We start from the raw sequence: 27,846 nt of genomic DNA on the forward strand, positions 1-27,846 counted from the left end.
CGTAGAAAAAGATCCTCAAGTAGAAAGTAATATTAAATACATTCTAGCAACAGCTGATCAAGCTTAAACGTGCTGCTGTTGTTCAGCCGCTGGTTTCCTCTTTCTGGTGCAAAGTGGGCCAAAAACAAACCAGAGACAGGGACTCGCGACAGAAAAGCCGATCAGCTGATCATTTAAGCAGTTTCACGATTGAAGTAGCAGCCGGAGAGCAAGAGGCAGTCGCTTGTTAAGCTTAACGTGGGAATGCTTTACAAACATTCAGAGATGGACTTACACACTTGCTTTACTTCTCTCGGGGATAACTTTGTCGGAGATGAAATGCCAGGTTGCTAGCGAAGCTCCACATGCTATCCAGACCACCGACAGGTCCGGCATGCCACAGCTGCTCTATCACGTGATGCATACTGCTCCGACTGCTAACGTTCTGAGGTGAGTTACGGCGTGTTGCAAGTTTTGCGAGGTGCTTTCGTGATATTTAATGGATCGGATTACATTTTTTATTTTTCTCCGATATCCGATCCAGTAATTTAGGTCAGTATCGGACCGATACCGATACGTAATATCGGATCGGTCCATCTCTAGTTTTCACACAGCTGACTAAACGTCAAACAGAAAACTTATTAAACAGAAGTATGAGACAGTCGAGAATTTACACCAGTGTCTGGTTATATTTTAGATAGCAAGAAGTAGAGATGGCACGATACCACTTTTTTATGTCCGATACCGATATCATAAATTTGGATATCTGCCGATACCGATATGAATCCGATATAGTGTTTTTTAATCAACAAAACTGTTTTTTAAAATATCTTGCTGCATTTTGCAAGTCTGCAAGTTCATACTCAAGTTTAAAACAACAACTACACTAAAGCTATTCTGTTATACCTGTATACAAAAAAAATATTTCATAGTTCAGCAATACTGATCAATCTAATAAACTTAGACCTACACCATCCTCCCTATTCTGGTATTTTAAAGAGTACTTGGCGTAAATATTAAGCAACCTAACTAATAGGGTTCCAACTCCCAGCAACAACAAAAATAAATAAATAAAAAATAGGGAACCACCCCTCACGCTCCACCTCATGATGCTTAATCAACGTAATCAACCTTAATTTGATGCAGTGTGAAAAAAAATGCACAGAAATCAATTATTTTTCAAGAAATATTAAATAGATTCAACATCTTTCTTCAACAAAATTGCAGACTGCACAGATGGTACCTTCCCAAAGGAAAATGTACTATAGCTTACTAGGATATATATATTAGACTTAATAGTCACTATATACAGTAATTGACTTCTATTCATTTTACATCAAATTAAAACTTTGGGTGTCAGATAATTATTTATTAAAAGCTAGACATTTTAAATGAGAATAAGAAAGAAAAGTATGTCTTTGTGCCCCCTTTTCCCAGTTAATGCCCTATCGGCCCCCCTGGCTAAACTTTGCTAGATCCGCCCCTGCACAGTTACCAGCGTCAGCTACGTAGAAAAAGATCCTGGTGTAGAAAGTAATATTAAATAAATTGTAACAACAGCTTATCAAGCTTAAACGTGCTGCTGTTGTTCAGCCGCTGGTTTGCTCTTTCTGGCGCAAAGTGGACCAAAAACAAACGAGAGAGACTCGTGACAGAAAAGCCGATCAGCTGATTTAAGCAGTTTCACGATTGAAGTAGCAGCCAGAGAGCGAGAGGCAGTCGCTCGTTAAGCTTAACGTGGGAATGCTTTACAAACATTCAGAGATGGACTTACACACTTGCTTTACTTCTCTCGGGGATAACTTTGTCGGAGATGAAATGCCAGGTTGCTAGCGAAGCTCCAAATGCTATCCAGACCACCGACAGGTCCGCATGCCACAGCTGCTCTATCACGTGATGCATACTGCTCCGACGTTCTGAGGTGAGTTACGGCGTGTTGCAAGTTTTGTGAGGTGCTTTCGTGATATTTAATGGATCGGATTACATTTTTTATTTTTCTCCGATATCCGATCCAGTAATTTAGGTCAGTATCGGACCGATACGTAATATCGGATCGGTCCATCTCTAGCAAGAAGCAGACGGCCGAGTTTATTAAACTCCACCGAGACAGCGGTGACGCTAATCAGAAGGCTAGACCGTTCAATTTCACGCCTTTAAATTTTAAAGGCGTGTTTGTGTGTGTGTTTATACAATTGCTATTATGTTTGCACTTTATGTGTAATGTTACTGACTGCAGAGATCAGTAAGATGTGTGTATTTTTTATTTATTAGTTTTATTTATTTTATATTATTTTTTAATTGAATGACTGTCTAGTAGTTCACAGATGTCGAAAAACTGAGTGTGGTAAAGCCACTGATTTTGTTTATGTATATTTCTGCAATCTGCACATTGTACTGACTTTCATTTTAATGTTTACACCAGGGTTCCTTGTCAGCACTTTATGCTCAGATGTTTGTAAGCTAAAAATAAACTATTGTGTATGTTCAAATATACTGTTGTGATTGAAGAAGTTAAATAAAAATGTCAGTCATCAATTCATGCATCACCTCATGTCATCATAACAGAGGTCTGTCTTCCAGGAAAGAACAGTTTAAAATTAATGTAATATAGTATTGGCCATACTATATGATGTATTGCTTGTCTTTGTTTAATAATACAGAAGACAAAGACCTTAAAAAATAATCGCATATCGCATCGCAATCGCAATATTGGGGCAAAAAATCGCAATTAGATTATTTTCCATAATCGTTCAGCCCTACTGGCATCTGGCTGTCGCAATTTTTTTTGGGGCCATATTTATGATTAAAATGATCAGATGGAGGAAATTAGGTCTCACACAACATATCCTGGGCGCTAACTTGGCCTATGGTACAAGTGGAAAGAGAGGGACAGATGTGAGTTCTGGTCACAAATTAGCAGCTGTAGTTGTTTCTATTTTTGTGGGAGTGGGTGTTGAAAGGCTCTAAAAGTGTCTAAATCCAGCTAAATTTTGAATAATTGTGTAAACAGTGTGATTACTGTGTGCTGTGAGTGAGAAGGATGTTAACCAAAGGAAGTAAAAGAACTACACAAATCTCACACCATTTACTGTGGCCTTGAATCTGAGACATTTTCTACTTATGACTGATCACACTCCCTTTCTAATCCACCATTAGCCATTAATAAACCTTCCTCGTCTCGTCCACGTTTTACCAGCATGACCAGTGCACACTTGATAGCCATTAGTAACGTAGGTTGCATATTCCCCTTACTGTGTAGGTAGTTGGCAAAACATCACCATACTTTGCTCTGTTAAATGGCTTGTTCTCTTACAGTCACATGAACTTTTGGATTGATCCTTTTTGTTTGATATATGAACTAATGCCACAGATGATTTGTTTTGGTTGTATAAATATTTGCATAAAAATACATAATTATTGTGTAAAATATGTTAAAAGAAAAGTTTAAGAAGCAGTGAACCCGTTTACTCATGAAAATTTTAAGTCTAGGGGAGGAGCAGCTAGTTCAAAGAGGTTTCTATAAAGAGATCTAAAGAGATTTCTAGTTTCATATTGGATTTTTTTCCCTCCCCTTTTGAAAGGTTTTTGATTTCACAATTTTTAATCCATTCATTCATCCATTTTATCATTCATCCATTCATTCATCTGAGTCCGGGTCATGGGGCCAGCAGTCTAAGCAGAGAAGTCCAAACCTTTCTAACCATGCCCACCTTAGAAACAGAAGCAATCCCAACCTGGCCTAAAGCATATATAGGATATTTCATTTTCAGCCTTTTTATTTTCTTTCTTACTTTTTGGTAAATAATGTGCAACATCGAAGGCAGAACGAATAAATCCATCCATCATGTTTCCTGACTTCCATCTTTTCGAAGAATCTGACATTGCTGCACTGCTAAATAAAAAAAATAATTTTGTGTCTAGATGTATGCATAAAGGATATGACCAACTATGTTGAAGGCAACAGAAGTTTATTTATAAGCATCACTTCCTCATATTTTTTTTAATCCTGGGATGAGCCTGGATTGGTATGACACATCACGGGGGTGGGTTTCATCTTACTTCACCTGCAGCATCATTTTTGTTGGAAAAACACTCCGATATTAGCACATTTTTATAGCACTGGAATCACTATTTGCATAGGCATAGTTTTGGTGGGTAACATAATTCACATTACAATTTTAGTGATCGTAGTTCACGTCTTCAAAATTAAAATTCAAAGTAAGAGTCTAAAACTCAATATTTTTAATGGCATAAGGCAGAGACATGCTGTCTGTCCAGTGTCACACTAGTCTGAACACTGATTGTTCATGCTCATACCTGCTTTCTACCACCCCTATCATTAAACTACCCATCCTTCACTCATCCCCTGCGTTTCCTTCATTTCCCTGGTCTCCATTTGATTTGGCTGCACGTCCTGCTTCACAGGATTTCCTTAAAGTTGTTAGCTTAGCTCCTCTTTTGCCCGTATTAAGGGAAGCTGACATATTCAGAGCTCTTATTGAGAAGCAGTGACTGGATAGCTGGCTGGCTGGCTTAGCTGATAATAAGGCATGCTCCAGTGGCTTGTATTTGTGTAGCACCTGCCATCTGTGTGTCCTTGAGTGGATCCTCCAAGCGCGCGCGCGTGTGTGTGTGTTTCAGAGTTATACCACGCTGCCATTTCCTGTGAAGTGTCTTCAAATGCCCTGGCTGTGTTCTGAGGCTATGACCGTCTGTCACTGCATGGGTGTGTTTGAGCCAGCACGCCGTATGCACGCATGCACGCATGCACGCATTTTGCCCGTGTGACTGTGCAGTCAGCACTTCTTCTCATGTCTTGACCGCACGCAGTGAATCTGAGCACACGTCTTTCAAAACCTGCACCCTGTGGCCCCATCACTTGAACGCATGAAGCCGACACTGTGGTCTTTTCATCCACTCCCGTGCTTTTCACACACTCCCCACTGACTCAGATCTCTCACTGATGCTTCAGTCCTCTCTCCCCCCTCTCTTATACAGTTTCTCTGTCTCTACTTGTCACTGAGCTCTTTGTTTTATGTCTCGTGAGGAGAGCTGAATGAGGACTGCTGGGCCAGGATGTGAAGTGAACGTATAGAGTAATGGCTACACAGAATTGAAATGCTAGTCTGTCTCTAAATTTTTGTTCTGTGCTTTTCTTTTTGTTTTATTTGTGTGTGTGCATTTTTAAAATCATGTTTGCAGTGAACTAGACTAAATAAAAATCTTGGCGGTTGGGTAGACATGGAAACAAGTACCATAATTGCTTGAATTGTCTCCAACTCTATGATTAGCTGCAGCCCTATCATCAACATTCTCATCTTTCCCTCCGTCTAACATCGTTTGTCTGTCTCTTTTTCTTTGCATGCCAGTTAGTGCATCTTCTAGAAGGCTTAGCATTCAGTGGTAGCAGCATGGGGTAATTTCTCCATGACTGACTGATATTCTGCTTCCAAAGGATGTGCATGGTCAGCCTGAACACTAATGGGAAACTTACGAACGGTAATGAGATAAAAAAATGGCTTCAAAAGTTAAAGCCAATATTAACCCAACTGACATTTGTCTTCAGGGTCCTCCTTCCTTTGATTCTAGTCTTCTCAATCTTTGATTTCTCTGCATGTGTGTGTGTGTGTGTGTGTGTGTGTGTGTGCGTGTTTGTGTGTGTGTGAGCTGAGCTTTGTTAATCAGATGAAGGAGAACCCTTCCTGTCCATAGTAATTTCTTGATTCTGTTGACCTTAAGCGTACTTTAACACCTGGCGCCATCTGTACAGATCCATATTTTAGGTGCATTTCAGATGCCACACATATACAAGGGTATATGTCTGTGAAAAGGTCAGGCTGTGGTTTTTCACAGAAATGAAACAGTGAAATCTGTTTTTAGTTCCTGGCTGCCCTTGTTGTTATAGCTCTAGTGAACTTGAGAACATTACTTGCTCATATTCTTCCCACATTTTTAGTACATTTATCAGTGATTACAGTATTGATTACAGCCTCTCTTATATATACAGTCGTAGCTACCAAGGACATAGACTTTCTGGTAATTTCAAAAGGTATATTTAGTCACTTTGCTACTAGCACAGAACATACTGTCTGTCAAACAGTTTGACAGACACTCACCATGCAACACCATCTGGAAAACACCTGATTAGCAACAGCTTCATTTTATAACATGATCACAAATCACAAATAGCGTAAAAACATACCTGGATAGGAAAACACAATGGAACACTATCAGCCATCTGGCACACATTAGTGAAGTAGTATGGGATAATCTTGACAGAGAACAGAACTAAACTCAGCCGTCAAGAAGCCTGAAGAACTACTTCTGAAGACTGCTCTGTTTTCCCCTTATATACTGTATATCTCTGTATGTTTGTATGTTTAAATATTGCTCCATGTATTTCCTATTTTCCTATCAAAATATAAAGAAAAGCTGTGGCTCAAGACTTTTGCACAATACTGTACATGTGTTAGATTTGAGTTATTTTGGTGTCTAGAATGGGTGTGGCAGGAAAAATGTTACTGTCTTGGAGTGGTTCACAAAGTGCTTTATTTATCTTCATTTTGAATATTAGAGCTGTGACTCCAAGAGTGCAGTGGGTTTTTGGGTCAGTGATTCTTTGAAAAGGTCATCAGGTCATTTGACGGGAATCTGCCACTATTTAGTGCCGGGACGTAGGGATAGAGCCATACTACCGAGAGGAATAGCAATAACAATAACTTTAATTTTAGCTCAGAGGTGGTGTTTGTGTGCGTTGTGGCAGCTGGAAGTTCATTCGTTGTCTGAGAGCTTTTGTGTCATGGCTTTCAACCTACAATTTTGTCTTGCTGGTGGCGATGTTGTGGCGGCATGCTTCCTTAACAACAAATCGCTGTTCAAAACAAGACGCATCTGCGTGCAATAAAAAGTTGTTCCCGGGCTACTGTCGTGAAACAAACCAGCAGGTTTAACTAAGAAGAAAACCTCCATATGGTTGCTCATGGCTCACTGAATATTCAAAGACTCCGGGTTATCCCCTCTCACCAAGCTAACAACATGCCTTTGCGGATGTATGCTCATATTGTTGTGCTTGTCACCAGTCCTATCTGTGCAATCTCATGCATGTGTACATGCTGAGATGTTACACGTATTAAGAACAACATGCTTTTCATCAGGGCAGGGTGGGGAAATATTTCCTAATGAGGTGACAAGCACCAGCTGTCCACTATGAAAAGGCAGTATCAAATGGTATGATACCAGCACTTTAACACTTTGATGCATGCTGAGTCTACAAATGGGAGGTATTATTCAAACCGTGCCTCACAAGTTTGTAGAAGATGTGTGATATGTACAAAAAACTGTGCACACCTGGAGACCTGACAGGTTTCCAGGTGTGCATGACTGCAGTGGAGTATAGTCAAAGCCTTAATCACTAACTTCACGAAAAAATTGATGTACATCAGTGTGCAGGGCAATTTTTTTTTTTTTGGTCAAATTAGCAACAAGGTGCTGGATGATTAATTATCTACAGTTACATTTGTTCATAAGTTCTAGTTGTGGAAGATAATAACCTTGTTATAAGTCACAACTTTATACACACCAATAATTGTATATAGGCTTTAATATACCTTGTATAATTTGTATCTCTACAGTTGCCTGTTGTTTATTTTCATATTCATATTTCCATATTGTTCTGTTTAATTTTACTTTATTACATTTCTTTGGTTTGTTTTTGTTTCAGTTGCACACTGTCTGTTGGGGGAACTGCGATTCTCTCTTTCCTTTACATATTGCGGAATTGACTATAAAGTTGACTTTGACTTTACAGTCTGACGATCTCCTTGCTTTCCATGTTCTTAAGCCCGTGGCTAAGTCTGCATGTTGATGTGTCCTTGAGCAAGACACTGAATCCTAAGCTGCTCTCAATACATCTGTCAGCATTTGATAAACAAAGTGTTGCATATAAAGAATCTGTGGATGAATATCTGAGTGCCAGTGGATGAATGTGGTTTGTAGAGTAAAACCCTTTAAGACTGGGAAGGTGCTAGAAATGCCCGTCTTACCTGACGGTGTATTTTAAATGACCACAAAAGCGACAGTTGCCTTTAAATTGATTTGCACAATCGGTTTATCAAGCTTGGAGAGAACATAGAGGCGTCTTATTAAGAAACTGAGATATGAGGGAACGGGTTACCAGACCATCACAGGAGTAACATATAAAGAACCTCACTCTTCTACTCTACAGTCAGTTTAGAGTCACTACCTGTATGGGTCCTTGCCATCTCCTTATTACGGCTAATATTATATATAACGTTGGAATCCATTCTTTGTTAGTGTGTTTCATTCATTTTGACAGGTTCTTTGTGCTAATTTGGTTTCCACACTCAAATGCAGAAATGTGCATAGTAGTGAGATATAATCTGAAAACATTCTTAAAAGTTCTCAAGTGCTTTTTTTTTCTTTTTCTGCCTCGCTGTGATTGATTTAACCTTGCTTTTGTCCCCCCTTCTTTCCTCCCCGGGCTCCATGGTCAGCGTGTAAGTGTTTGAGAACCGACAGGGAGGATCTCCTTTCCCCTCAAGCTGACACACGGGCAAACAATGCTAAGTGAGATCCACTATAAAGTCTGACTGGCTGCTTATCTCCTCAGCCTCCCTCTTCGATTCACTCACCCTCCCTCTTTTAGTTTCTCCTTCTCATCCAGTCTCTTCATTGTTTTGTTTCTCTTTAAGCCGTTCTGTTTGTCAGCCTCGCCGTCCTTCACCTTTTCTCCCTTTCTGTCTGCTTTTGCAGAAACTGCATCTTTATTTTTTATTTTTTTGCTTCCCAGTCAGCACAAATCCCACCAGTGTCTGCACATCATCGGGCTTGAGGGCTGTGGCTTCAGGCAACTCTCTCATTTTAAATCTCTTGACAGAGAGATAACACATACATGCACACAAAAAAAAATCTAAACTAAGCCAAGCTGGTGGTTGTAGCAGCTCCACTTCTCACATCAATTTGATTTCAAATCACCTTGAGGCAGCACTTTCCTTTTTTTTTTTTTATAAAAGCCACACCTTCATTTTTGGTTTTTTTGTTGATGTTTTTTGGGGGCGGACAACTCACTCACGCGGCAGGATAACACCACAGATGCTGTTTTGGGTGGATTTTGTTTCATCACGTTTTCATCATCGTTTCATCATCCTCAGTGTGGACCTGACTGCTCTCTGGGTTGCCATGGCCCGGAGCAAATGAAAGCAGGCTGTGGGTGTGTTTTTTATTTTAATTTTAATTTTATTTTCTGAGCGTGGGCTGAGGGTATTTTTGCTGATGTCACGTCATCAAGATGTGATGTCAGATGCTAAACCCATAACCTGCCAAATATGTTACATTTGTACATGTGTGAAGATGTGCGTCTGTTAAGGTCAAAAACTGCCACGTGCTGTGCGGGGTCTGCCAACTCTTATGCTCACTTATGCTTCCTGTGTGTGTGGGTGTGTGTACGTGTGTTTAAACATGCGTTTGCCACTGCATCAGGAGTGCATAATTTGCTGTAATTTGATTCAAGAGAGCCTGAAATGCAGATAGAGGTCAGCCACGCCTCCTCTTCCTTGAAAGAGAGCAATGAAGGTGGGGAGAGGCAGAAAGGAAGTGGAGAGGTTGCAGTTGAGTCAAAAAGGGAGAGGGTGGTTGACGCAGTAGGTTTCATTTGGCACTCCCACTTTTAACGGTCACACCTGAAGAAAGAAAGCGGATGCTTCTCTCTTCCTTTTTCCTACCCTGTCTGCTTGCTGAGTGCTTGCTCACGGGTAATTGTTGGGGTTCTCCCTGCATTACCTTACAATGTGAAGTGCCCCCGTCCAGACTCACTTTTAGTAATGTTGTTGTGAATTGGGGCTATATAAATAAAGCTGAATTGAATTTTGTTAGTGGTAGCTGCAGCAGAGACTTCACTCATCTATCTCTGTTCCTCGCACAATCCCTCCTCTCTGTCGTTCCCCCGCAGTGTCTTTGTCTTGCTTCATCGTTTTCATCTCTTACTTCTCCCATCAGCCTTTCCACACAAACTTAATTTCCCTGTGATCCCCGAACACATTTTAGCTCTTCTTTCCCCTTTTTCCATCCTTCTCTCTGCGGGGCGAATCGACGTGTAGGCAGTGGTGTCGGCAGGCTTCACCTGCTGCTGAAAATTCTCCTCTAAAGCTGTGGCTTCATGCATATTTACACGCGGGCTGTTTGGAGAGAGAGAGTAGATGCTTTTATTTGCATGTGTGGTTTCATGTGGGTTAAATGATAATTTAGCAATTCTATATTTGTAGAGGGTGGGGGTTTTTTTTAATTTCAATTTAGAGACAAAGACAGCTTGAAGACAAATGAAAAGAGAGGTTATGACAGTTTACTGCCTGTTGTAAAGAATCACATTTTACAACTTTGTCGTTAAGCTTCGAGCCCGCTGTCCTCGCCTGAGCTGCGTTGCCAGTTTTCCTTTGGGATAACTAATATTCTACTCCCCAGTGTGGTTAAAATAGTAAGGCTGAATTGTGGACTTGTTATCTTAAGTGGCACCAACTGTAGCCAGATCCGTGACCTAAGTTGCAATTAAGCGGATGTGGATATGATATAGCAGTGAACATTTTGTCCTCCTAGAAAAGCTAGAAAAGTGGGCAAGCTTACGTTTGACAAGGACTAAATTGTGATGTTAGACGACTGGGCCAGAGAATCTCCAAAGCTGCAGCTTTTGTGGGGTGTTCCTGGTCTGAAGTGGTCAGGATCTATCAAAAGTGGTCCAAGAAAGGAACAGTGGGCAGCCAAGGCTGATAGACATGGAGGAGCGAAAGCTGGCTTGTGTGTTCTGATTTAACAGATGAGCCTCTGTAGCTCAAAGGGCTGAAAAATGTAATGCTGGTTCTGATAGAAAGGTGTCAGAAAACACAGGGCATCACAGTTTGTCTGTATTTGGGGCTGCATAGCCGCAGACCAGTCACAGTGCCCATGCTGAGCATTAGAACTGGACCATGGAAGAATGGAAGAAGGGGATCATGGATGATCGGGTGTGTTGTGTTGCCAATCTGGGGAACACATGGCACCAGGAAGGAATATGGGGAGAAAGGTGAGCCAGTGGAGGCAGTGGGATGCTTTGGGCAATGCTCTGCTGGGAAACCATGGGTCCTGCCATCTATGTGCATGATACTTTAACACGTACCACATACCTAAGCATTGCAATAGACCACGGGTGGGGAACTCCAGGTCTCAAGGACTGGTGTCCTGCAGGTTTTAGATATCACCCTGGTTCAACACACTTGAATCAAATGATTAGTTCATTACCAGGCCTCTGGAGGACGTGAAGACATGTTTAAATCAGCTGTGTTGGCTCAAGGACACATCTAAAACCTGCAGGACACCAGTCCTTGAGGCCTGGAGTTCCCCCACCCCGCTGTAAACCCTGTACACCCTTTAATGGAATCTGTATCCCCTGATGGCTGTGGCCCCTATTAGCAGGATGCCACACAGTAAAAATCGTATAGGATGGTTTCGGGATCACAGCGAGTTTGAGGTGTTGACTTGACCGCCAAATTCCCCAGACCTCAGTTTAGTCGAGAATCTGTGGGATGTGCTGGACAAACATGTCCAGTCTATGAAGGCTCCAACTTGCAACTTACAGGATTTGATGGATCTGTTGCTAATATCTCGGTGCAGATGCCACAGCACACCTTCACTGGTCTAATGATGTTCATGATGGGTCAGGGCTGTTTTAGCAGCAAAAAGGAGACCAACACAATATTAGGCAGGATGTGATATTCACTGGTATTCAGAAAAATCTAGCATTTCTATGTATTTTTGGATGTTTCAATAAATTGCTGTTTCTATTTCACATCTTCCAAGAAAAATTGCATTTTTTTGCACAGTACTGTATACAGAGAAGTGATATTTAGGCATCAGAGTGACTAGAAACAAGACTAATTATGTCATCATCCAATGGTAAATGGTAGAAAAGTGAGGGGAAATCACACATTTGTGCAGCTGAGATAAAGCTTTCCTAAATGATTTTAATGATCATCTCATTTCCACTTTGGCATCAGTGGGCTATCTAATGCATGCTCTTAGCCAGCTTTGAAGCCTCACACACAGATGCAGAGACACAGACACACACACAGAGTCAGATTAATGCCTGGGAATGAGGTGAGGTTTTAGCGCACTGACCCATTTCATTTTAATCTGAGTCATTTGTGATTTCTCCTGCTCAGGACAGATTAAATGTCACTTTGGTTGCTCCCTGCTTTCATGTCTGGGGCAAAAACTGGCATTACCTAAGGTGATGATCACGCTGATGGGGGGGGGGAACACAAAAAAAGTGTTTTCAGCTTTTTCCTTGTTAAATATGCCTGTTTAATATGTGTAAATTGCCAAACGATGTTGTGCGTGTCTCTGTGATGGTGTGTTTACACGAGGCTGTTCTTTGCTAATCATGCTTGAAGCAATACAGAAGCAAAGCAGCAGGAGCTCTTACAAGTTTACAGACACCTTCTATTTTTAAGAAATGGCTGTATCTCTTTTCTGCTCAGCTTTATTTTTGAGTTCTTTCCTGCATGCATCAGATACTGTAAGCGCAACATTGTGCATTTATTCCACGTCATCGAGCTCCGAGCTGCACTGGCTTTTAAAGAAACCCCAACAAAAAACATAAAAAGTAATAGCATTCCTCAAACGAGTGCACTTTGAAAGCTCTGGCTCCAGCAGCGTAATCTGAGCAAAGGGTTATTGTTGCTAGTGAGTAGTATTGTGACAGCGGTTAGGTCGCTATCTCCAAATGCACAATGGCAGCGAAAGGAAACTGGTGTCCGGCAATGAGGTGAGGCTGAATGAAAGCCGTTCCTCCTGGGTGATTCTGCTGCCCTGGTTTTTGTCTGTGCTGCCTATCAGACCTCTACGTCTGCGTGCATTCGTGCGTGTGTGTGTGTTGTCCGTGGGTGCACAGCTGCCAAGTTGAATCCCATTCAAAGTCTTCTCAATGCTGATACTTTCTGTTGTTGATTCCCCCTCCTTTAAAATGCACAGTGCCACTTCTCAGAATTTGAAGACATCTTTTTTTTTTTTTTTTGCAGACTGTGCACATCCACAGCCTTTTCTCCCTGTCTCCCACTAAACCTGTCTGGCACCACTTTTACTGTCACACCGGTGCGAGTTGTGACTGCAACTACACTTCGTATAATCCTGTCGCCGTGTGTTGGAGTCTCCTTGAGCGTCGCTAACCATGGTTTCTCTTACGCTGCTTTTAATCCTTGATGTGTTGGACAAGCACAGCAAGAAGGGGATGCATTTGTAGCTTTTGAAAAATGTTGTTTTGTTTTTTTTAATTGACCACATAGAAAGATAAATGCATGAGGTCTATAAGTTGGAACGCAGTGTGCAAGGATTTGGCTAAGGCGAAACATAGCTGAGCTGGTTCTGGTTTGAATTGGAATGTTTTAGTCACATTGCTGGAAATAAAGATTACTTTTGGTTTGGCAAACGCACTTCTGGATGTCTTAAATTGTTGGAGTGGACATGCAAAATGGCGAGCTTGCATCATGAGGAACTACAGGCGTTTATTGATGCAGCTGGCTTTCAGTTCTGTACTTTTCTAAACGTATTTAACGTGTAAGAAACAGGATGAAAACAAGCAGCGCTTCCCCATTTGTGATATGGTTATTCTCCCCTTCTTCAGCATCAACCCATTAACCTAATTAACAAAACAAAAAAAAGAATCATAGTATTTCCTCACAAATATGCCGTTGCATGTGTGTCTGTGCGGGATTCACAACACTCACATATATTCCCACACGAAAAATTAAATATTCATGACATTACATTTGGCAGTGGTGGAGACCGATTGACTGCCACCAGTTTGTGTGTTGTCAAATTAGCATATTAATGATATAAATGCTGTATAATTAACATGTGGGAGTGGATTATGCATGTGAATCGTTGTTGGATCAGTCAGAGAGAAGAAAGGGTCAGGCTAATTAGGTTAAAAAGCACATCAACGGGTGCTTTGAGTGAAATTTGCCATGAGATTTAGTGTAAACAGCTCGTAAAAGCTGTGGGCTCCGAGACAGGAAATAACTGTTTTTCTACTTTAATGGTAAAATCTCTGTAATGGAGCATCACACTTTATTGCAGACAGAATACATTTAAATTAAAGTGTTGCTTTTTGAAAAAAATAAACAAACTTGTAACTTGTGTAACTTGAGTGCTGGAGTTTCTGCTTGAGGCCCGTGGTGGTATTTGTTCTTCTAAGGAGCTTAAACAGAGTGACAGGAGAACCAAATGTAATGTGCTTTGACAGGCCTCGACTCCAAGTGGCAGCCTGAAACACGTGTAAGCTTAATCCAAGACAGTAGGCTTTCCAGGGATCTCAACTTACTCAGCAGAATGCACTTTCAAACTAGAAATGGAAACGGATATGAAAGGGCAAGGTGACGGTCCACAAAGGTGTGACAAGAACAGCTGCAAAGTGCACTGACGCTGAATCCAGCTGGTCCCTGCAGGATTAAGCATCATATTCCAGAAGTTCCTTCATTTAGGTTTTTGATGATGTTGGAGAGCGTTGTCTTCCTGGTCCGAAAGCTCACTTCATTTTCTTACTCTTCAAATCTATTAGTGAGTCTTGTTGCCCTATGGACAGGATCACTGTCACCCTAGGATAACTTGTATTAGCGTACAATAAAAAAAAACATTACTTGGGGAGTTAAAAAGGCTCAAAGGTATTTCAATAAATCAAAGATGAGGTTTTGACTTTGGTCGGGTGGAGGTGAGTTACACCTTTTTTTGACTAGGGCTAACCGAGAGACAAACAGCAGCTATTCATGCTCACATTCACACATTTAGAATCACCATACACATGGTTTTGGACTGTGGGAGGAAGCCAGAGTAGCCTGAGAGGACCCACGCAGCTAGAGGGAGAGCATGCAGAAGGCCACCAGTTATATAAGGTGATGGTGCTGAGCATCATGCTGCCCCTGTTTAAACTCTGCTTTTATAAAGCACTTTCTAAGTTTTGACTTTAGCAAACTTGGACTTTGACCTTATTCCAAGGTTATATCCAAATGACCTGGAAACCACCAGTCACAAAGGAAAATATTCTAACTGGTCAGAGTATTCTCTGAGTGGTTCCTCGAGGCTTATTGTCTCTGGGTGAAACTGATTACAAAGGTTTACACGGTGCTGCACCAAATATTTCCTTGTGATTGGTGCTTCGATCCTTGGCTGCTCCAGTCTGCTCCAGTCTGCATAGGAAAGTATCCTTGGGCAAAATGCTGAAAGTTGATCTCCATCGAGGTCGCCAACTGTTCTCTATGCCTGTGTGACTGGGGACGTAGGGGCGCGATATAGTTGACAGCTGCTGGCGACAGTTTTTCATGTTAGCACACCTGTCAATCAAAGTGGCCACAGGGGTCTAGTGGAGTCTACACCTCAACAGATCAGGGCTGTTTTAGCACCAAAAGGAAGGCTAACACAGTATTAGGCAGGTGGGCATACTGTTATGCCTGAGCCATGCTAGCTCTGTTAGGACCAAATAACACACTGGCTGCTCTTACTTTGGTTTCTATATCTGCTCTCTTTCCCCTTGTGTGTCTCCATCAGTACGGCTACCTGTCTGTCAGCCAGTCTTTTTCTGTCTCTGGTGTAAACTGGCAATAAACTTGTTTTTTCATGGGTAAATGGCTCTTCCAGGCTGCCATCCTATTGTAATGTCTGGTTTAAGAAAGACAGTCTTTGCAAAAATAGCAGTGTCCCCACCATGACCCGGTGGACCAGTGTCACAGAGAATCAAACAGAGTATGTGTGCGTGTGTCAGAAAGTTTAAGACTTTGCCTTTTTGTGGCTGAAAAGCTAGTCATTGCAGGCCATCTGGAAACTGGATCTAACAGGTTCAGTTGACAGAAAGTGAGTGTGTGTGTGTGTGTGTGTGTGTGTGTGTGTGTGTGTGTGTGTGTGTGTGTGTGTGTGTGTGTGTGTGTGTGTGTGTGTGTGTGTTTGTTGATGCCAAATCTGAGCATCTGCAGGTCTGTTTTTTGTTCAGTTTATGCAATAGGATATTCGTGGACCAGTGGCATCCGCTTGGACGCGTGTGTGGCGTGTGCGTACATTGGACAGTTTATAGAGTTTTCCACTTGCTTTGAATGTTTTTGTGCTTTGTGGCAGCAGTGTGGTGGAACAGCCATTAATGGCATCTTTCCCCCATTTGTACTTACTGTTCTCTTCCTCTGGCGTAACGGAACATGTCCCACAATCCCAGCACATGGGATAAAAACAACAACAAAATCAATTCCCTCCAGAGTGAACACCTTCCCTGTCTCATCTCATCATTTGGCAGTTAGCCAGCCTGGACGGCTGACAGACAGGTAGTCGGACTGATGGCAGGCAGTTAGAGATGAACGGACAGACAAGCAGCTGGCTTGTGGATCGGCAGGTGGGAAGCTTTCATTTCACAGCAGAAAAAAAAAGAAAAAATGGTGACTTGAAACTGAATAATTTAGCTTAATGCAGCTGGGAAAGTCACTTGGATAATTCATGTATTGGGCACACTTTGTGAGTGTAAGTGTGTTTGCTGTGATTCGTCTGTGTGTGCTTGTGTGTGTGCGCGCCTGAGTGATTGGGCTTTGAATGAATTACAAAAAGTAGAAACTATCAGGCATCTCCTCACGTGTGTGTGTGTGCGTGCGTGCGTGCGTGCGTGCGTGTGTGTTCGTGTGCTTTGAACGAATAACAAAGTCAGATGTGCACTTGTGACAAATCCCATGTAAAGAGCCTTTCTTAGGCTTGGGGAATAACAAAGAGTTGGCGATGCTTCAACATAAAATACGAAGGACACGCAGAAGCACACACGTGAACAGAGTTACAGACGGCCCAGAATTTTAATTTCGACTGCAGACTTGGTCTCAGTGTCAACGTGAGAGAGTGGGTGGATGAGTAATTCTGCTGAATCCTCTCTTCAGCAGTGGGCTATTCTCCTAGAGAAAGAGGAGGAAAAAAACACTCCACCCCTAAAAAGGAAAAAAAAAATATAACACCTCTGACAGTCAGCCTCTGATTTGTAGCTTAGTTATTAGTAAAGTTCATGATGCATTTTTTCTGATCATGAAAATATCCTTACAGCTGCAAGGAATAAGGAGGCTTTAATAGATTTTTGTCTCCCACTGCAAGAGGGCTATTAGTGCATCTTTTCAAAAAGAAAAATCAGAATATCATAAACAGTTACACCACAGTCGGTTTGCTTTGCATGCTTATTAATGTACTACTTGGGGGGGAAAAGTAAAATGAAATTATTGGGCCATAACCAGCGGGAAGCCAGCTTGAATTTTACTGAACGGCAATTGAATTTATCCTTAGCTGCAGCATCCCTGTGTGGTCTGCAGTCCATGAACTGTGACCACTGCGTCTTTGTACTCCTGTACAAGTGCTTGCTTCTTTAAATTGTCTTGGATTAAATATAATCCCTCTGCAACTAAGGGAATTCTCTCTGCGCTGTTTGGATGCTGCGTTCAGGTATACCGAATGAGCCCTGCAGCCAGAAGAAATGAAATTCTCGTCCTCGCTTGAGCTCAAGGCGGAAGCCTTTCTACATGGCAAGGACTCTTGTTATGTTTCCATTGGATATCCCAGTTTTACATGTGCGTGACCTTGTATGAATGGGTGTCTCTGTGAGCCTATGTCTACATGCATACGTTGCTGTTTGAATAGGCCGCTTGTGTAAATTTGCTGGCTGTGACTTTGCAGCATTAAGCTTGCACCCTGGTGGATCTGGCAACATTTGCAAGTCTGTGTTTGCATGAATATCAGTGTGAAGCGGCTGACATATTTTTGGGTACATGCAAGTTTAAGAGTGCGGGTTAATTCATTGTGCGTGTGTGTGTGTGTGTGTGTGTGTTTGGTTTCAGTGAGCGAGTCAGCAGGACTCTGTGCTATTTTTAAGAGATGATTGCAGTATTGTCAGCTGAGACATTTTGCTGAAACACTCACAGTTACAAAGCAGCGCTTAGTTCTAATAGACCTTCAGCATCACTCTGTCCGTACCTACTTGACCTGCTATCCTTTTAGATGGCAGGCTTTCTCATGACATTTTCTCAAAACCTGTATTAAGACATCTCTCCAGTGTTTGATGTTGAAATGTCATTTTCCACACGCTACCAATTTAAGGGTAATTCCTGATTCCTGCATGCAGGCACACGGGCATAGACAGATTGTGCCTTTCATGTGTAAAATTTGTCATATGGCTCTTAAATTGACTTTACTTCAACTATGATTGACTAGGGATGTCATGATACCAGAAGTTAAGTTATTGGTACCAAAAACAGCAGAATTATGCAATTGTTGATGTGTAGTTTGATACCACCGTTTACCAAAAGAAAAGGGAGGGGAAAAGCCTGAAACTTACTGCTGTTCAGTTAACAAGAGAGGGTGAAGCTATTCTGCAGCTGCACTAGTTACCACCTTCCATCTGTAGTTTTCACTGTGCTTGTGGGGATCTTTCTTTTTCAGCATGTAAGCGTAGACTAGAATAATTATAGTCAGGTCCAGAAGAATTGTAGCTTTGGCACAGACGAGGCCAAGTACTGTGGCATTTTTAGAATTTTGGTCTCGAATGGTATTGTAAGCATCAGTTCTGGTGACATGTCTGTCATAGACTGTATCTAAAAGATTGACAGAGCCATGGGGGTTTAAACCCTCAAGTTTGGCATTTTGGCAGATAATGTGTTAAATTTTTATCAAGACCATATTTAGAAAAGGCAGAGATCAGCTAATGCTCCTGCCTGCTATGTCATTAGGTTAGCAAGGTGCTGTCATCATTTACTGTCAGTTGTGATGCTAATTTGGGCTAGGAGAACACGCAAAAAATGGAATATAGTTGCTAGAGAAACATACCAAAGAAGGTGAAAAGTGCCATCTGTCACCCTGAATGTAGGTTATTTTAGCACCTGTGCTGTATGTGTGCTGGCTAGCAGTCAGTGCCGATTGAAAAGGAAGGCAAGAGCTTGGATTAATCACGACTGTTTAGGATTAAATAATAAGACGTAATCTGTAGATTGTTCTGCCTGTTCTTACGAAGCATTTCCTTGTTAACTCTCTGAGGTCGACGGACGCGCCGGCGCGTCAAAATCACATGACCAATTTAAAATGACACAGCAACAAGATGCAGCGACCCAGAGTCTTAATTTCAACTTGGGTCAAAAGTGCGGACTTCAAGCTATATAGCAGTTTTTAAATTGTGTGGATAGGCCATGTAAAACCAGAGTTATGGAAAAAAATACACGCAACATTTACAACGGGAAGAAATGGTAAAAACTGCGTTTTCTACGGACGGTGCTAGCAAACATATCTGATTGTTCTGTAAATAGTTTTAAATAGTTATATAAAAAACACCTGAGTCCTTGGCTGCATTTCTAGGTAGATAGTACCATATAACTTTATTGTTTGCAAAACATGTGCATAATTTTTAGAAATGTACAATTTCTATTTGCATTTCAAGTTATGAAAATGATTTGTTAAACATGTTTGTGGTTTTTACAGAAAAAAATATAACTCTTTTCTACTCAGATTTTTGTCTGAATTTAGTTCAATTGTGCTAATATAGTATGTCAAAATGAAAAAACAACTCCAATTTCAGATATGAGGTTGTGCTGAAAATAATGATACCAAACAAGGCAAGATAAACAGCTTTTAAAGGAGAAATATAGAGGTAAAATCAAAAGTAGTCAAAAACGGCCAATTATACCTTGGACCCAAGAGGGTTAAATTAGAGTAAAATACTGGCAGCTAGATCTCGTCATAAGTAAACAGTTATTTTACAGTACAGCTACAGTATTATACAACAGCAGCTTCTTATTGAAAAATTACATTGCTTCATAGAATGCCAGCTTTACAGTATAATGCCTGTTATCATTGTTAATATCCAAAAACCACTTGAAAAACACCAAAACACTTTGTCTAGTTGACATTCCATTCATCTTATGAGCTACTGGCAGAAACAGAGTAAGGCTTTTGTCCTCAAAGGCGTCGCCATTTAAAGTGTTAAAAGTGTAAATGCACTTAGAAAGAACGGTGCATTTCTGTACGAAAGTCTTTTCTGTTTTTGCTATTGTGTGTGGAAAGTTTTTTCCTTAAAATACGAGTCATTGAAAATAAAAAAAAACAAAAAACGTCCTCTGTGGAACAGAATGGATTTATGTAACTCTGTTTTGAGTGTTTGTGTTATGAGTTTGTGCAGAAATGGAGAGGTATTTCATAAGCTTTGATTTTATTTCACCTACACAGATTATTGATCATATCTTCTCTCTCTCTGTTGTTTTCATTTTTTTTTTTTTTTTTTTAGTTGTCCCATTATTTTTTGTCTGTTTGTTTCCTACACTCTCTTTCTAACTCTACTCTTCTGCCTCTTTTGCTGCAGTGCTGGCCAGTTTCAGAGGGACCATCCAGCATGGCCTCCCGCTGGAAATTGGAGACACGGTGCAAATCCTGGAGAAATGTGAAGGTATGGTGCTTGTTTTATACACTTCCTATGTGGAGGCTACATTCAAATTAGCTGCTCGCTCTGCGAAAATTTAGAAAGGAAACGGATTTCCTTTCCTGAATTTGAAACTTGAGTAGTTAGGAACACTTCTGTTTTTTCATTCAACAGATAAATAAAAGCAGCCCTTTACCAAATCAACCATAAACAGTTAGTAGAGTCACGCACAGACTGTCATCCGAATATTTATAAATGCAACCACAAAGCTGTCCGGATACATGCACATTGTTTGGCATAAAAACCTACATGCATGTGGGTGTTTCAGTATGTGCCTACACTGAAAGCTCCCATGGGGGCAACATTACACTTGTTGCATGTCCTCTTGAGGGGTGTTGTGATGTGGTATGTGCACAAAATGAGCACCAAGTTGTCTGTGAAGAGGACCTGTGGAAATTCATGTTTGCTACTGTTTCCTGCACCACAAGCTGGCTGCTCCTCCTGCCTTCCTGCCCACACTGTCTGCTTTTCTCCTCTACATGAATTTTTTGTACTCTCTCTCTCTTTCTGTGGATGCTAATATGTTTTTAGTTGTTTTTTTTCTTTCAGCACTTTCCTTTCTGTCCTATCCCCATTTCAAATCCCAGAACAATGTCGAGTCATTTCACAGCAATGCTACGCTTTCATTAACACCAATAAGCAACCGTACACAAATATGTTTCTTCCGGAGCGTGCACTTGACACAAACTGTCACACTTCCTGTTTGGTGGACACACACGCAAACACACACACACATACTGAAAGACAGCAAGTCAGTCTATCTTGAAACTTGCCAGCCAGAGGGATGTGATATTGTGGTAAGAGACCCAAAGGAAGTAGACAATAGCACAGCCAGTGGAATGCTTGGCCCAGAAGGGAAGAACTAAATCAAAATCCAGCCAGCAGCACAGAGGCTGAGAGGCAGACTGCTGACAGCAGAGGAGGCAGACTAATGGCCCTGCCTCATGGTGATACTGTTGACACTTCAAAACACAGGAGCTTACACACTGGACGTGTCTTTACTGAAATGCGGCTCCTGTCTGAAAATTCTCCGCCTCAGTAATTGATTTTTGACTTTGTCCTTCGATGGCTCTTTATTTTGTAAGTTACTGACAGCAGTGAGCGCACACTATATAAACTATGATTTTAAATGATGGTTTTCCACACTGCTCTTTCAGACCTTGTCAGATAAGCTGTGCACCTTCCTAGACTTTGCCACATAGCATGTCCCTAGCTTTTCATTTCACCTCAATTTGAACATTTTTTTGTTACTCTGTTCAAATAAAAGTGAATATTGATGTGAAATATCGTTAATTTCTTTTTTGTCTATTTTACCATTTTTAATGTTACTTTTAGATAGGAAATAGAAACCGTTTAGCATAAGATTTCGGTTAGCTTTAGTTGGGCTATCATTAGCTATATTTTTCAGGGTATTACATTAAGCTATTTCATCCTTTTTTTTTCTTGCGCTAACTGTTAATTACAAACTATTTTAAAGTGCAGTAAACATTATCCTCTATCTTCAGACATATCATTTTTCTATAGCTATTATGACAATCTATTTAAAGGGTTAACCTTTATGTTAAGCTATCATGCTGAATCTCTGCTGATTTTAGCTTTTTACTCTTTCAGCTTTTTGCTAACTTGGCAAAATAGGTGACTGGAACACTGATGTTAACAACACATGGTTGTTGTGGTTTTAACACTGTTACAGAATTAGCATTGTATAGTCTGCTTATAGTATTAATTGTTGTGATATTAGCAACAATTACTAAAATTACTGAGTGACAGCGTTTGTAATTTAAAAAAAAAATGTTAGCTTGGTTAATTCCTTGTCTTTATGTGCCCACCCTGAAATAATACTATGTTGTATGTTGGTATTACAGATTAAAAACATTAACCACTTAATACATACTAATCTGTTGCAGATGTATTTCCTGATTTGTTGATATTAAGCCTTGCAATGAACACAGCCTAACCTTTGCTAATAAACAAAGATAAAAATTACAACTCTATGAATTCCTGTAACAAATGAGGTAGAAAATACTGCCTAGGTTACAGATGCTTTGGCAAAACCAAATAATATAATATGATTATAATAATCTAATACATTTACATTTGAACTATTTAGTTAATGCTCTTATCTGGCAGGACTTAAAATGGTTGGAATGAGCTTAAATTGTCAGTCTGGAAAAGACCATCAGCTCAAAGCCTCTGCAAATTTGAATGTATTAGATTGTTTCTATCAGTGTTGGGATTTGCAAAAGCATCAAGTATGTACTAATTTGGCTTGAGCTGAGAGTAGAGTGTGAGCAAATGCTAAACCACAGTTTTTTTTCCCCTGACTTTGCTTTGTATTTTTTTTCTTCAACATTTGTTATGACAAGGCAAACTGATATTTATAGTGCTTTTCAGCGGCTTTGTGTGTTGCAGGTTTCCTCCTGTATTCGGCTGTGCATTAACCTGTGGTCACTGCAAACACGGGTTGCTAAGAAATACATTCCTCTGTACCTCACTGCTTTTGAGTGGTGTGCCTTAACACATAAAATCTCAAAATCTATACCTGCAAAGTAACGAGGAAGCCGAGCAGTGTGTCAGATCATAGTCAGAAACGTCAAAACCACGAGCGTAAATGCTGATAGGAAAAACATGTTTGCTTCTTGTGTGGCGAAATATAGATGAAATTTCTTAAGAATGTGGCCACTCTTAAGTTTGACTGGCAGTGATGGTGACTGGCTTTTAAAGGGCTTATTTGGCTTTTAAGAGACATGAATATCATGCATGCCAGTTTCGATAAAGATTAGAAAAGAGGGCGTCTGGTATAAGTATTGAAAAAACGGTGTTGCAGAGCACTTTGAGCCCAGATAGAACCAAAGAATCCAGTGCCTAACAAAGTATATGGAAAATGCTAGTTCACCTTCAGCCCATTATTTGTACTGGAGTGATACAGAAAAATGGTGAAAATATTCAGGGTTCTGTCCCCAGTCGCTGTGTGAGAATTCAAAACATTTTACCAAATGGTGCTCTGGTTGCTTTAGATTCCAGTCACAGAATACGAAGAAGAGAAGTTTTGTTGCTTTGCCTATAATAACAAGTTTATGAGGAAGTCTTTTCATTGACAATAATATTGTCAAAACTATACTGATAACCCGAGTATGCATTTTCACATGAAACTTAGTAAACCACAGGCTTAATGGCTTTGTTGTGAGATATTGTAACAGGGAAGGGGACTATACAACTTCCTTCTTGCACATACATCTCTTTACTCTGCTCTTAATAGATATACAGTAATTCATTTTCTTTTCCACTTTCACTCTGCACTCCAGGAAAGACATAAAAATATAAATGTGTAATATTCACAGTAACGGCTGTAAAGTTAAAGTAGTGCTCTCTCTCTCCCTCCCTCCCTCCAGGATGGTACAGAGGATTCATCCTGAAGAACCCAAATGTGAAGGTGAGCAAACCTTTCCATGATATTGTTTTTCTCGCCTTGCCTACTTATGCTCTCACTAAACCTGATTCCCTCTCTGTGTATTAGCTGGTGTCATGCATTGAATTGAAAGAGTCTCTTGGAACTGTCATTGTTAGCGAAAACTAGCACTTTCACTAGCTGAGATGACAGATGTAAGCAGGAACACCTGTCTTTTCATCGTATGACTTGTCAGGTTCCCTACTTTGAAAATTGCTCTTTGCAGCCCTGCAAATAGTTTGGTGACACTATGTGATTTTCTCTAGTGCTCCACCCAACGTCAGAGTTATAATCAGCCAGACCTACTCAGACAAGTGGAAACACCTGTTTGTGTGCACACTTAAACAACAGCGGAGGAGAGGTTTCTCTTTCACTACGAACAGACATGCTGCTGATACACAAGTACACTGATGTTAGCCAGGAAATGTCTAGAAGTGTGCAAAAGTCTTGAGCTATAAAAATAATTTTAAAGGTGAACTTAAGCAATAGTTCTCCAGGATTTCTGAAGGTGCTGTTTTTTCACTGATTTTCACCTTCCAGTCCTTGTACCTAACCATCTTCAGAGGAATCGTTTTTTTGTTGAGCCACTCGTCACTAATCTATGAATCACTGAAACATAAAAAAGGCACCTAACCCAAGGGATGAATCAGTGTTGAGTCTGCAAATAACAAACAACTTAGCAACAAAACTGTATCTTTAGTCACTTGGTTGCTAACAGGCTGTAGTTGTCTAGGTTGTTGCTGTTTCTTTAGTTGAAGAAAAAGCCCAAGTGATTACTATGGAACTGTTAGCTGCATACTTGGCATTTCTTGACATGGTCAGGTGTTCTTAAAGAATTTGAGGAAACTGGGAAAAAGAAGAAGTGACAAGGCCTAAAAAAGGCTACAGCAGATGAACAGAACTGAAAGTCACGTCTCTAAGAACGAGGAAGAATTCCAGCAAAGATGTGACACAGGACCTGAGAGATGCGTCTGACCTTTCAATTGATCCAGCTACTCTTTGCTGAAGCCTCATCAGAAACAATCTCAGTGGAATGCAGTATACAGTAAATGCATGTAGTAATGCAGTAAAAACACACAATGGAACATCATTAGTCATGGATTGGACTCCTGGAGATCCCAGAGTGTGGGATCATGTTGACAGAAAATTATACAAAATGAAGCCAACATCCAACAACATCCCACCAATGTCCATCAGGAAGCTTGGAGAACTATTCCTGAAGACTACGTAAAGAAATGAAAAGAAAGCTTGACTAAGAGAGTTTAGGCCGTGTTGAAGACTAAAGGTGGCCATACCAAATATTGATTTTAAATATTTTGAAACAATAAGCTTTTTGATTTTTGCGTATATGCTGTATTTCCATATATATTTGGACATTTTACAATAAATCGCTGTACCTGTTACCCATTTTCCTTGCAATATATAAAGAAATCAGGGGTGGCTCAAGACTTTTGCACAGTAATGTATGAGAGAGAAACTCTGTTACAAATCATGACAAACATGATGGTCGTAGGATAAATGTCCCAACTATCCCCCAAAAATTTCTCTGTGTAAACCTAGCCGTTGCACTGATTAGATACAATGTAAGAGACAAACGTAACAGTCAAATAATCCTGAAATGAGCAAAGTCAGCAAACTTTGTAAGCATTAAAAAAAAAAAAGAAAAGAAAAGAAAAAAGGTGGGGGGTTGATTTTTATACATCATGTTTTACTGCCCTGCTAACTGTTAAATTAAGTTAATTTAGGTAATACTTGAAAATAACTGCCCGGTTAAGTACCTGGAGGTGTTTTAGGATGAGTGCTGAATGGCAAGACTTTTTTTCAGGAACTGGGCTGAAACAAACCTAGAGAAAGAGGAATATATAGTTTTTTTTAATACATGCCAAGAGATGATATCAAGATAACCCAGAACTTTGTTTCTCTATTTTAATTTAATCTACTTTTTTAAATTATTAAGTGCAATTGAATATAAATGAATCCAAATCTGACAAGATGTTAAATAACTTTCAGCCACCACCAATCGCATGAATGATCTACCATAAAACCACCTGTGCGCAGATTGTGGAAATTAGATTCATAAGTCATAATGATTCATTTTTTTATTACCACCACTTCCCAAAAAGTCAAAACCCAACTTGAGATATACTCAAACTATATCACTGGGGGCGATGACATCCCAACTTCCCAACAAAAGAAGAGTGGTGCGTGCAGTCAGTCTGATATTTTTTACGACTTTTAAAAACTCATGTGCAGAATAATATATTATAATAAGAGCCAACTGAGGAGTCAAGTGTGTGTTTGTGTTTTGCATTTACTGCATTACTACTTTGATCTTCCCCAAGTCAGTGGGGGCATCTTGCAGTTTATTAGCGTCAAACAGCACGTGCGCACACACAAACAGCTTTTTAAAACCTTTGCTTGTCTACTAAATGTCATTGCTGCTTGCCTTTATCCTTCTGTTCCCTCCATTTTCCTCTGTTTTTTCCACAAACACTCTTAACCCTGTATTGATTATGTGCGTCGTTTTCACATCCGCCGCTGTTAAATGCTAATTACAACGGGGAGCAAATGACTCTCGGAGCATTCTCATTAACCTGTTTATCTTCTTGACTAAAGGGGATTTTTCCATCCAGCTACATCCACTTAAAGAATGCCCACGTCAAGAACAAAGGGTAATGTTACATGTCTTTCCTTTGGTTTTCTTTCCATGTTTGTTCATATTGTGGTTTTATATTTAAGGTTACGTTATTTAATTCTCGTTCATGTGCTGATGTTTGTTTGTAGGCAATTCGAGACAGTCATCCCTGATGAAGACTCTGTCATCACAGAGATGACATCAACTCTGCGAGACTGGGGTGCCATGTGGAAGCAGCTCTATGTGGTAAGAACTCTTACACATAACCACACGTGCACACTTTGCATCGATTTGTTGTCACTGCTGCTTAACTGAAACTGCAATGTTTGAGTTCATTTGGCCCTGGGTAATTCAGAAAGCCACAAACAGTCAAAGCTTCTTTTTTTTATATGCATTCATTAGTCGGATTGATTGTGTTTGTGGCCTATTAGACTATCTGGGGTGCTGATTAAATTGAGCTGATGAATACGTCTAGATCAAAGTGCATGCATTTGCAGCAAAAAGCAGCAGGACACTGAAGCTAATTTGCACAAATCCATTTTAAGCTCTTCTTGTCTTCTCTCTCTGGGTCGCTGTCTTCTTCTCAGTGTCGATTTGGTTCTCTAATGTGCGTTCCGTCACTTTTCATGTTTTCACTTATGTTTTTGGGTGGCAGCGTTGACACAACTGTATATTTTGATCTCCTTATCTGTGCCTTTCCTGCTGTCATCCTCATTCTGTCTTCAGCTGATTATGAATTTTCCTTTCATTCATTGCCTTTGACTGTTATTCTTCTCATTTCTTTTCCACCCCTCTTCTTTTCTCCCCTTTTCCAAACCTCCAGAAAAATGAGGGGGATTTGTTCCACCGGCTTTGGCACGTGATGAATGAAATCTTGGACCTGAGGAGGCAGGTGCTGGTTGGCCACCTCACTCATGACCGTTTGAGGGACGTCAAGCAGCACATCACAGCAAGATTGGATTGGGGCAACGAGTGAGTAGACTAAGGGCAGTGAGAAGGTTTACAATGTCCACATGTGGCTTATAGACATGTTTGCATTGTTCCTTTTCAAGAACCAATAATTCATTATTTAAACTGCTTCTACCACTGATGATTTTGATTTTAGGTGATTTAAAGGGGCTTGCTATGCTCATTTCCAACTTACCTTATTGTATCCTTATTCATCTTATAGTGGGCTTTTGTGAAGCTCCCTGGGTCACTCTGTGTCTGAAACAATCCAGTTTAGCTCCTTTAGCCCTTCCTGAAACCCAGCTTTCTCCTGATTGGCTGCCTCTCACA

At 40.5% G+C, this 27,846-nt stretch overlaps 1 protein-coding gene across 3 annotated transcripts in view; it reads left to right on the forward strand.

The window, feature by feature from the left end:
• The window catches only part of dock4b (dedicator of cytokinesis 4b), a 143,936-nt gene that overhangs the window by 18,517 nt on the left and 97,573 nt on the right, over positions 1 to 27,846 (forward strand). For all 3 annotated transcript variants that reach the window (XM_082510636.1, XM_082510638.1, XM_082510637.1), the window contains exons 2-6: positions 20,369 to 20,452; positions 23,878 to 23,918; positions 26,550 to 26,605; positions 26,718 to 26,814; positions 27,392 to 27,540. In XM_082510636.1, coding sequence (XP_082366762.1) covers positions 20,369 to 20,452; positions 23,878 to 23,918; positions 26,550 to 26,605; positions 26,718 to 26,814; positions 27,392 to 27,540 — 427 coding nt within the window. The remainder of the gene's footprint in view (positions 1 to 20,368; positions 20,453 to 23,877; positions 23,919 to 26,549; positions 26,606 to 26,717; positions 26,815 to 27,391; positions 27,541 to 27,846) is intronic.

The sequence above is a fragment of the Aulonocara stuartgranti genome (assembly GCF_965226115.1).
Source record: "Aulonocara stuartgranti genome assembly, chromosome: 17".
Lineage (NCBI taxonomy): Eukaryota > Metazoa > Chordata > Actinopteri > Cichliformes > Cichlidae > Aulonocara > Aulonocara stuartgranti.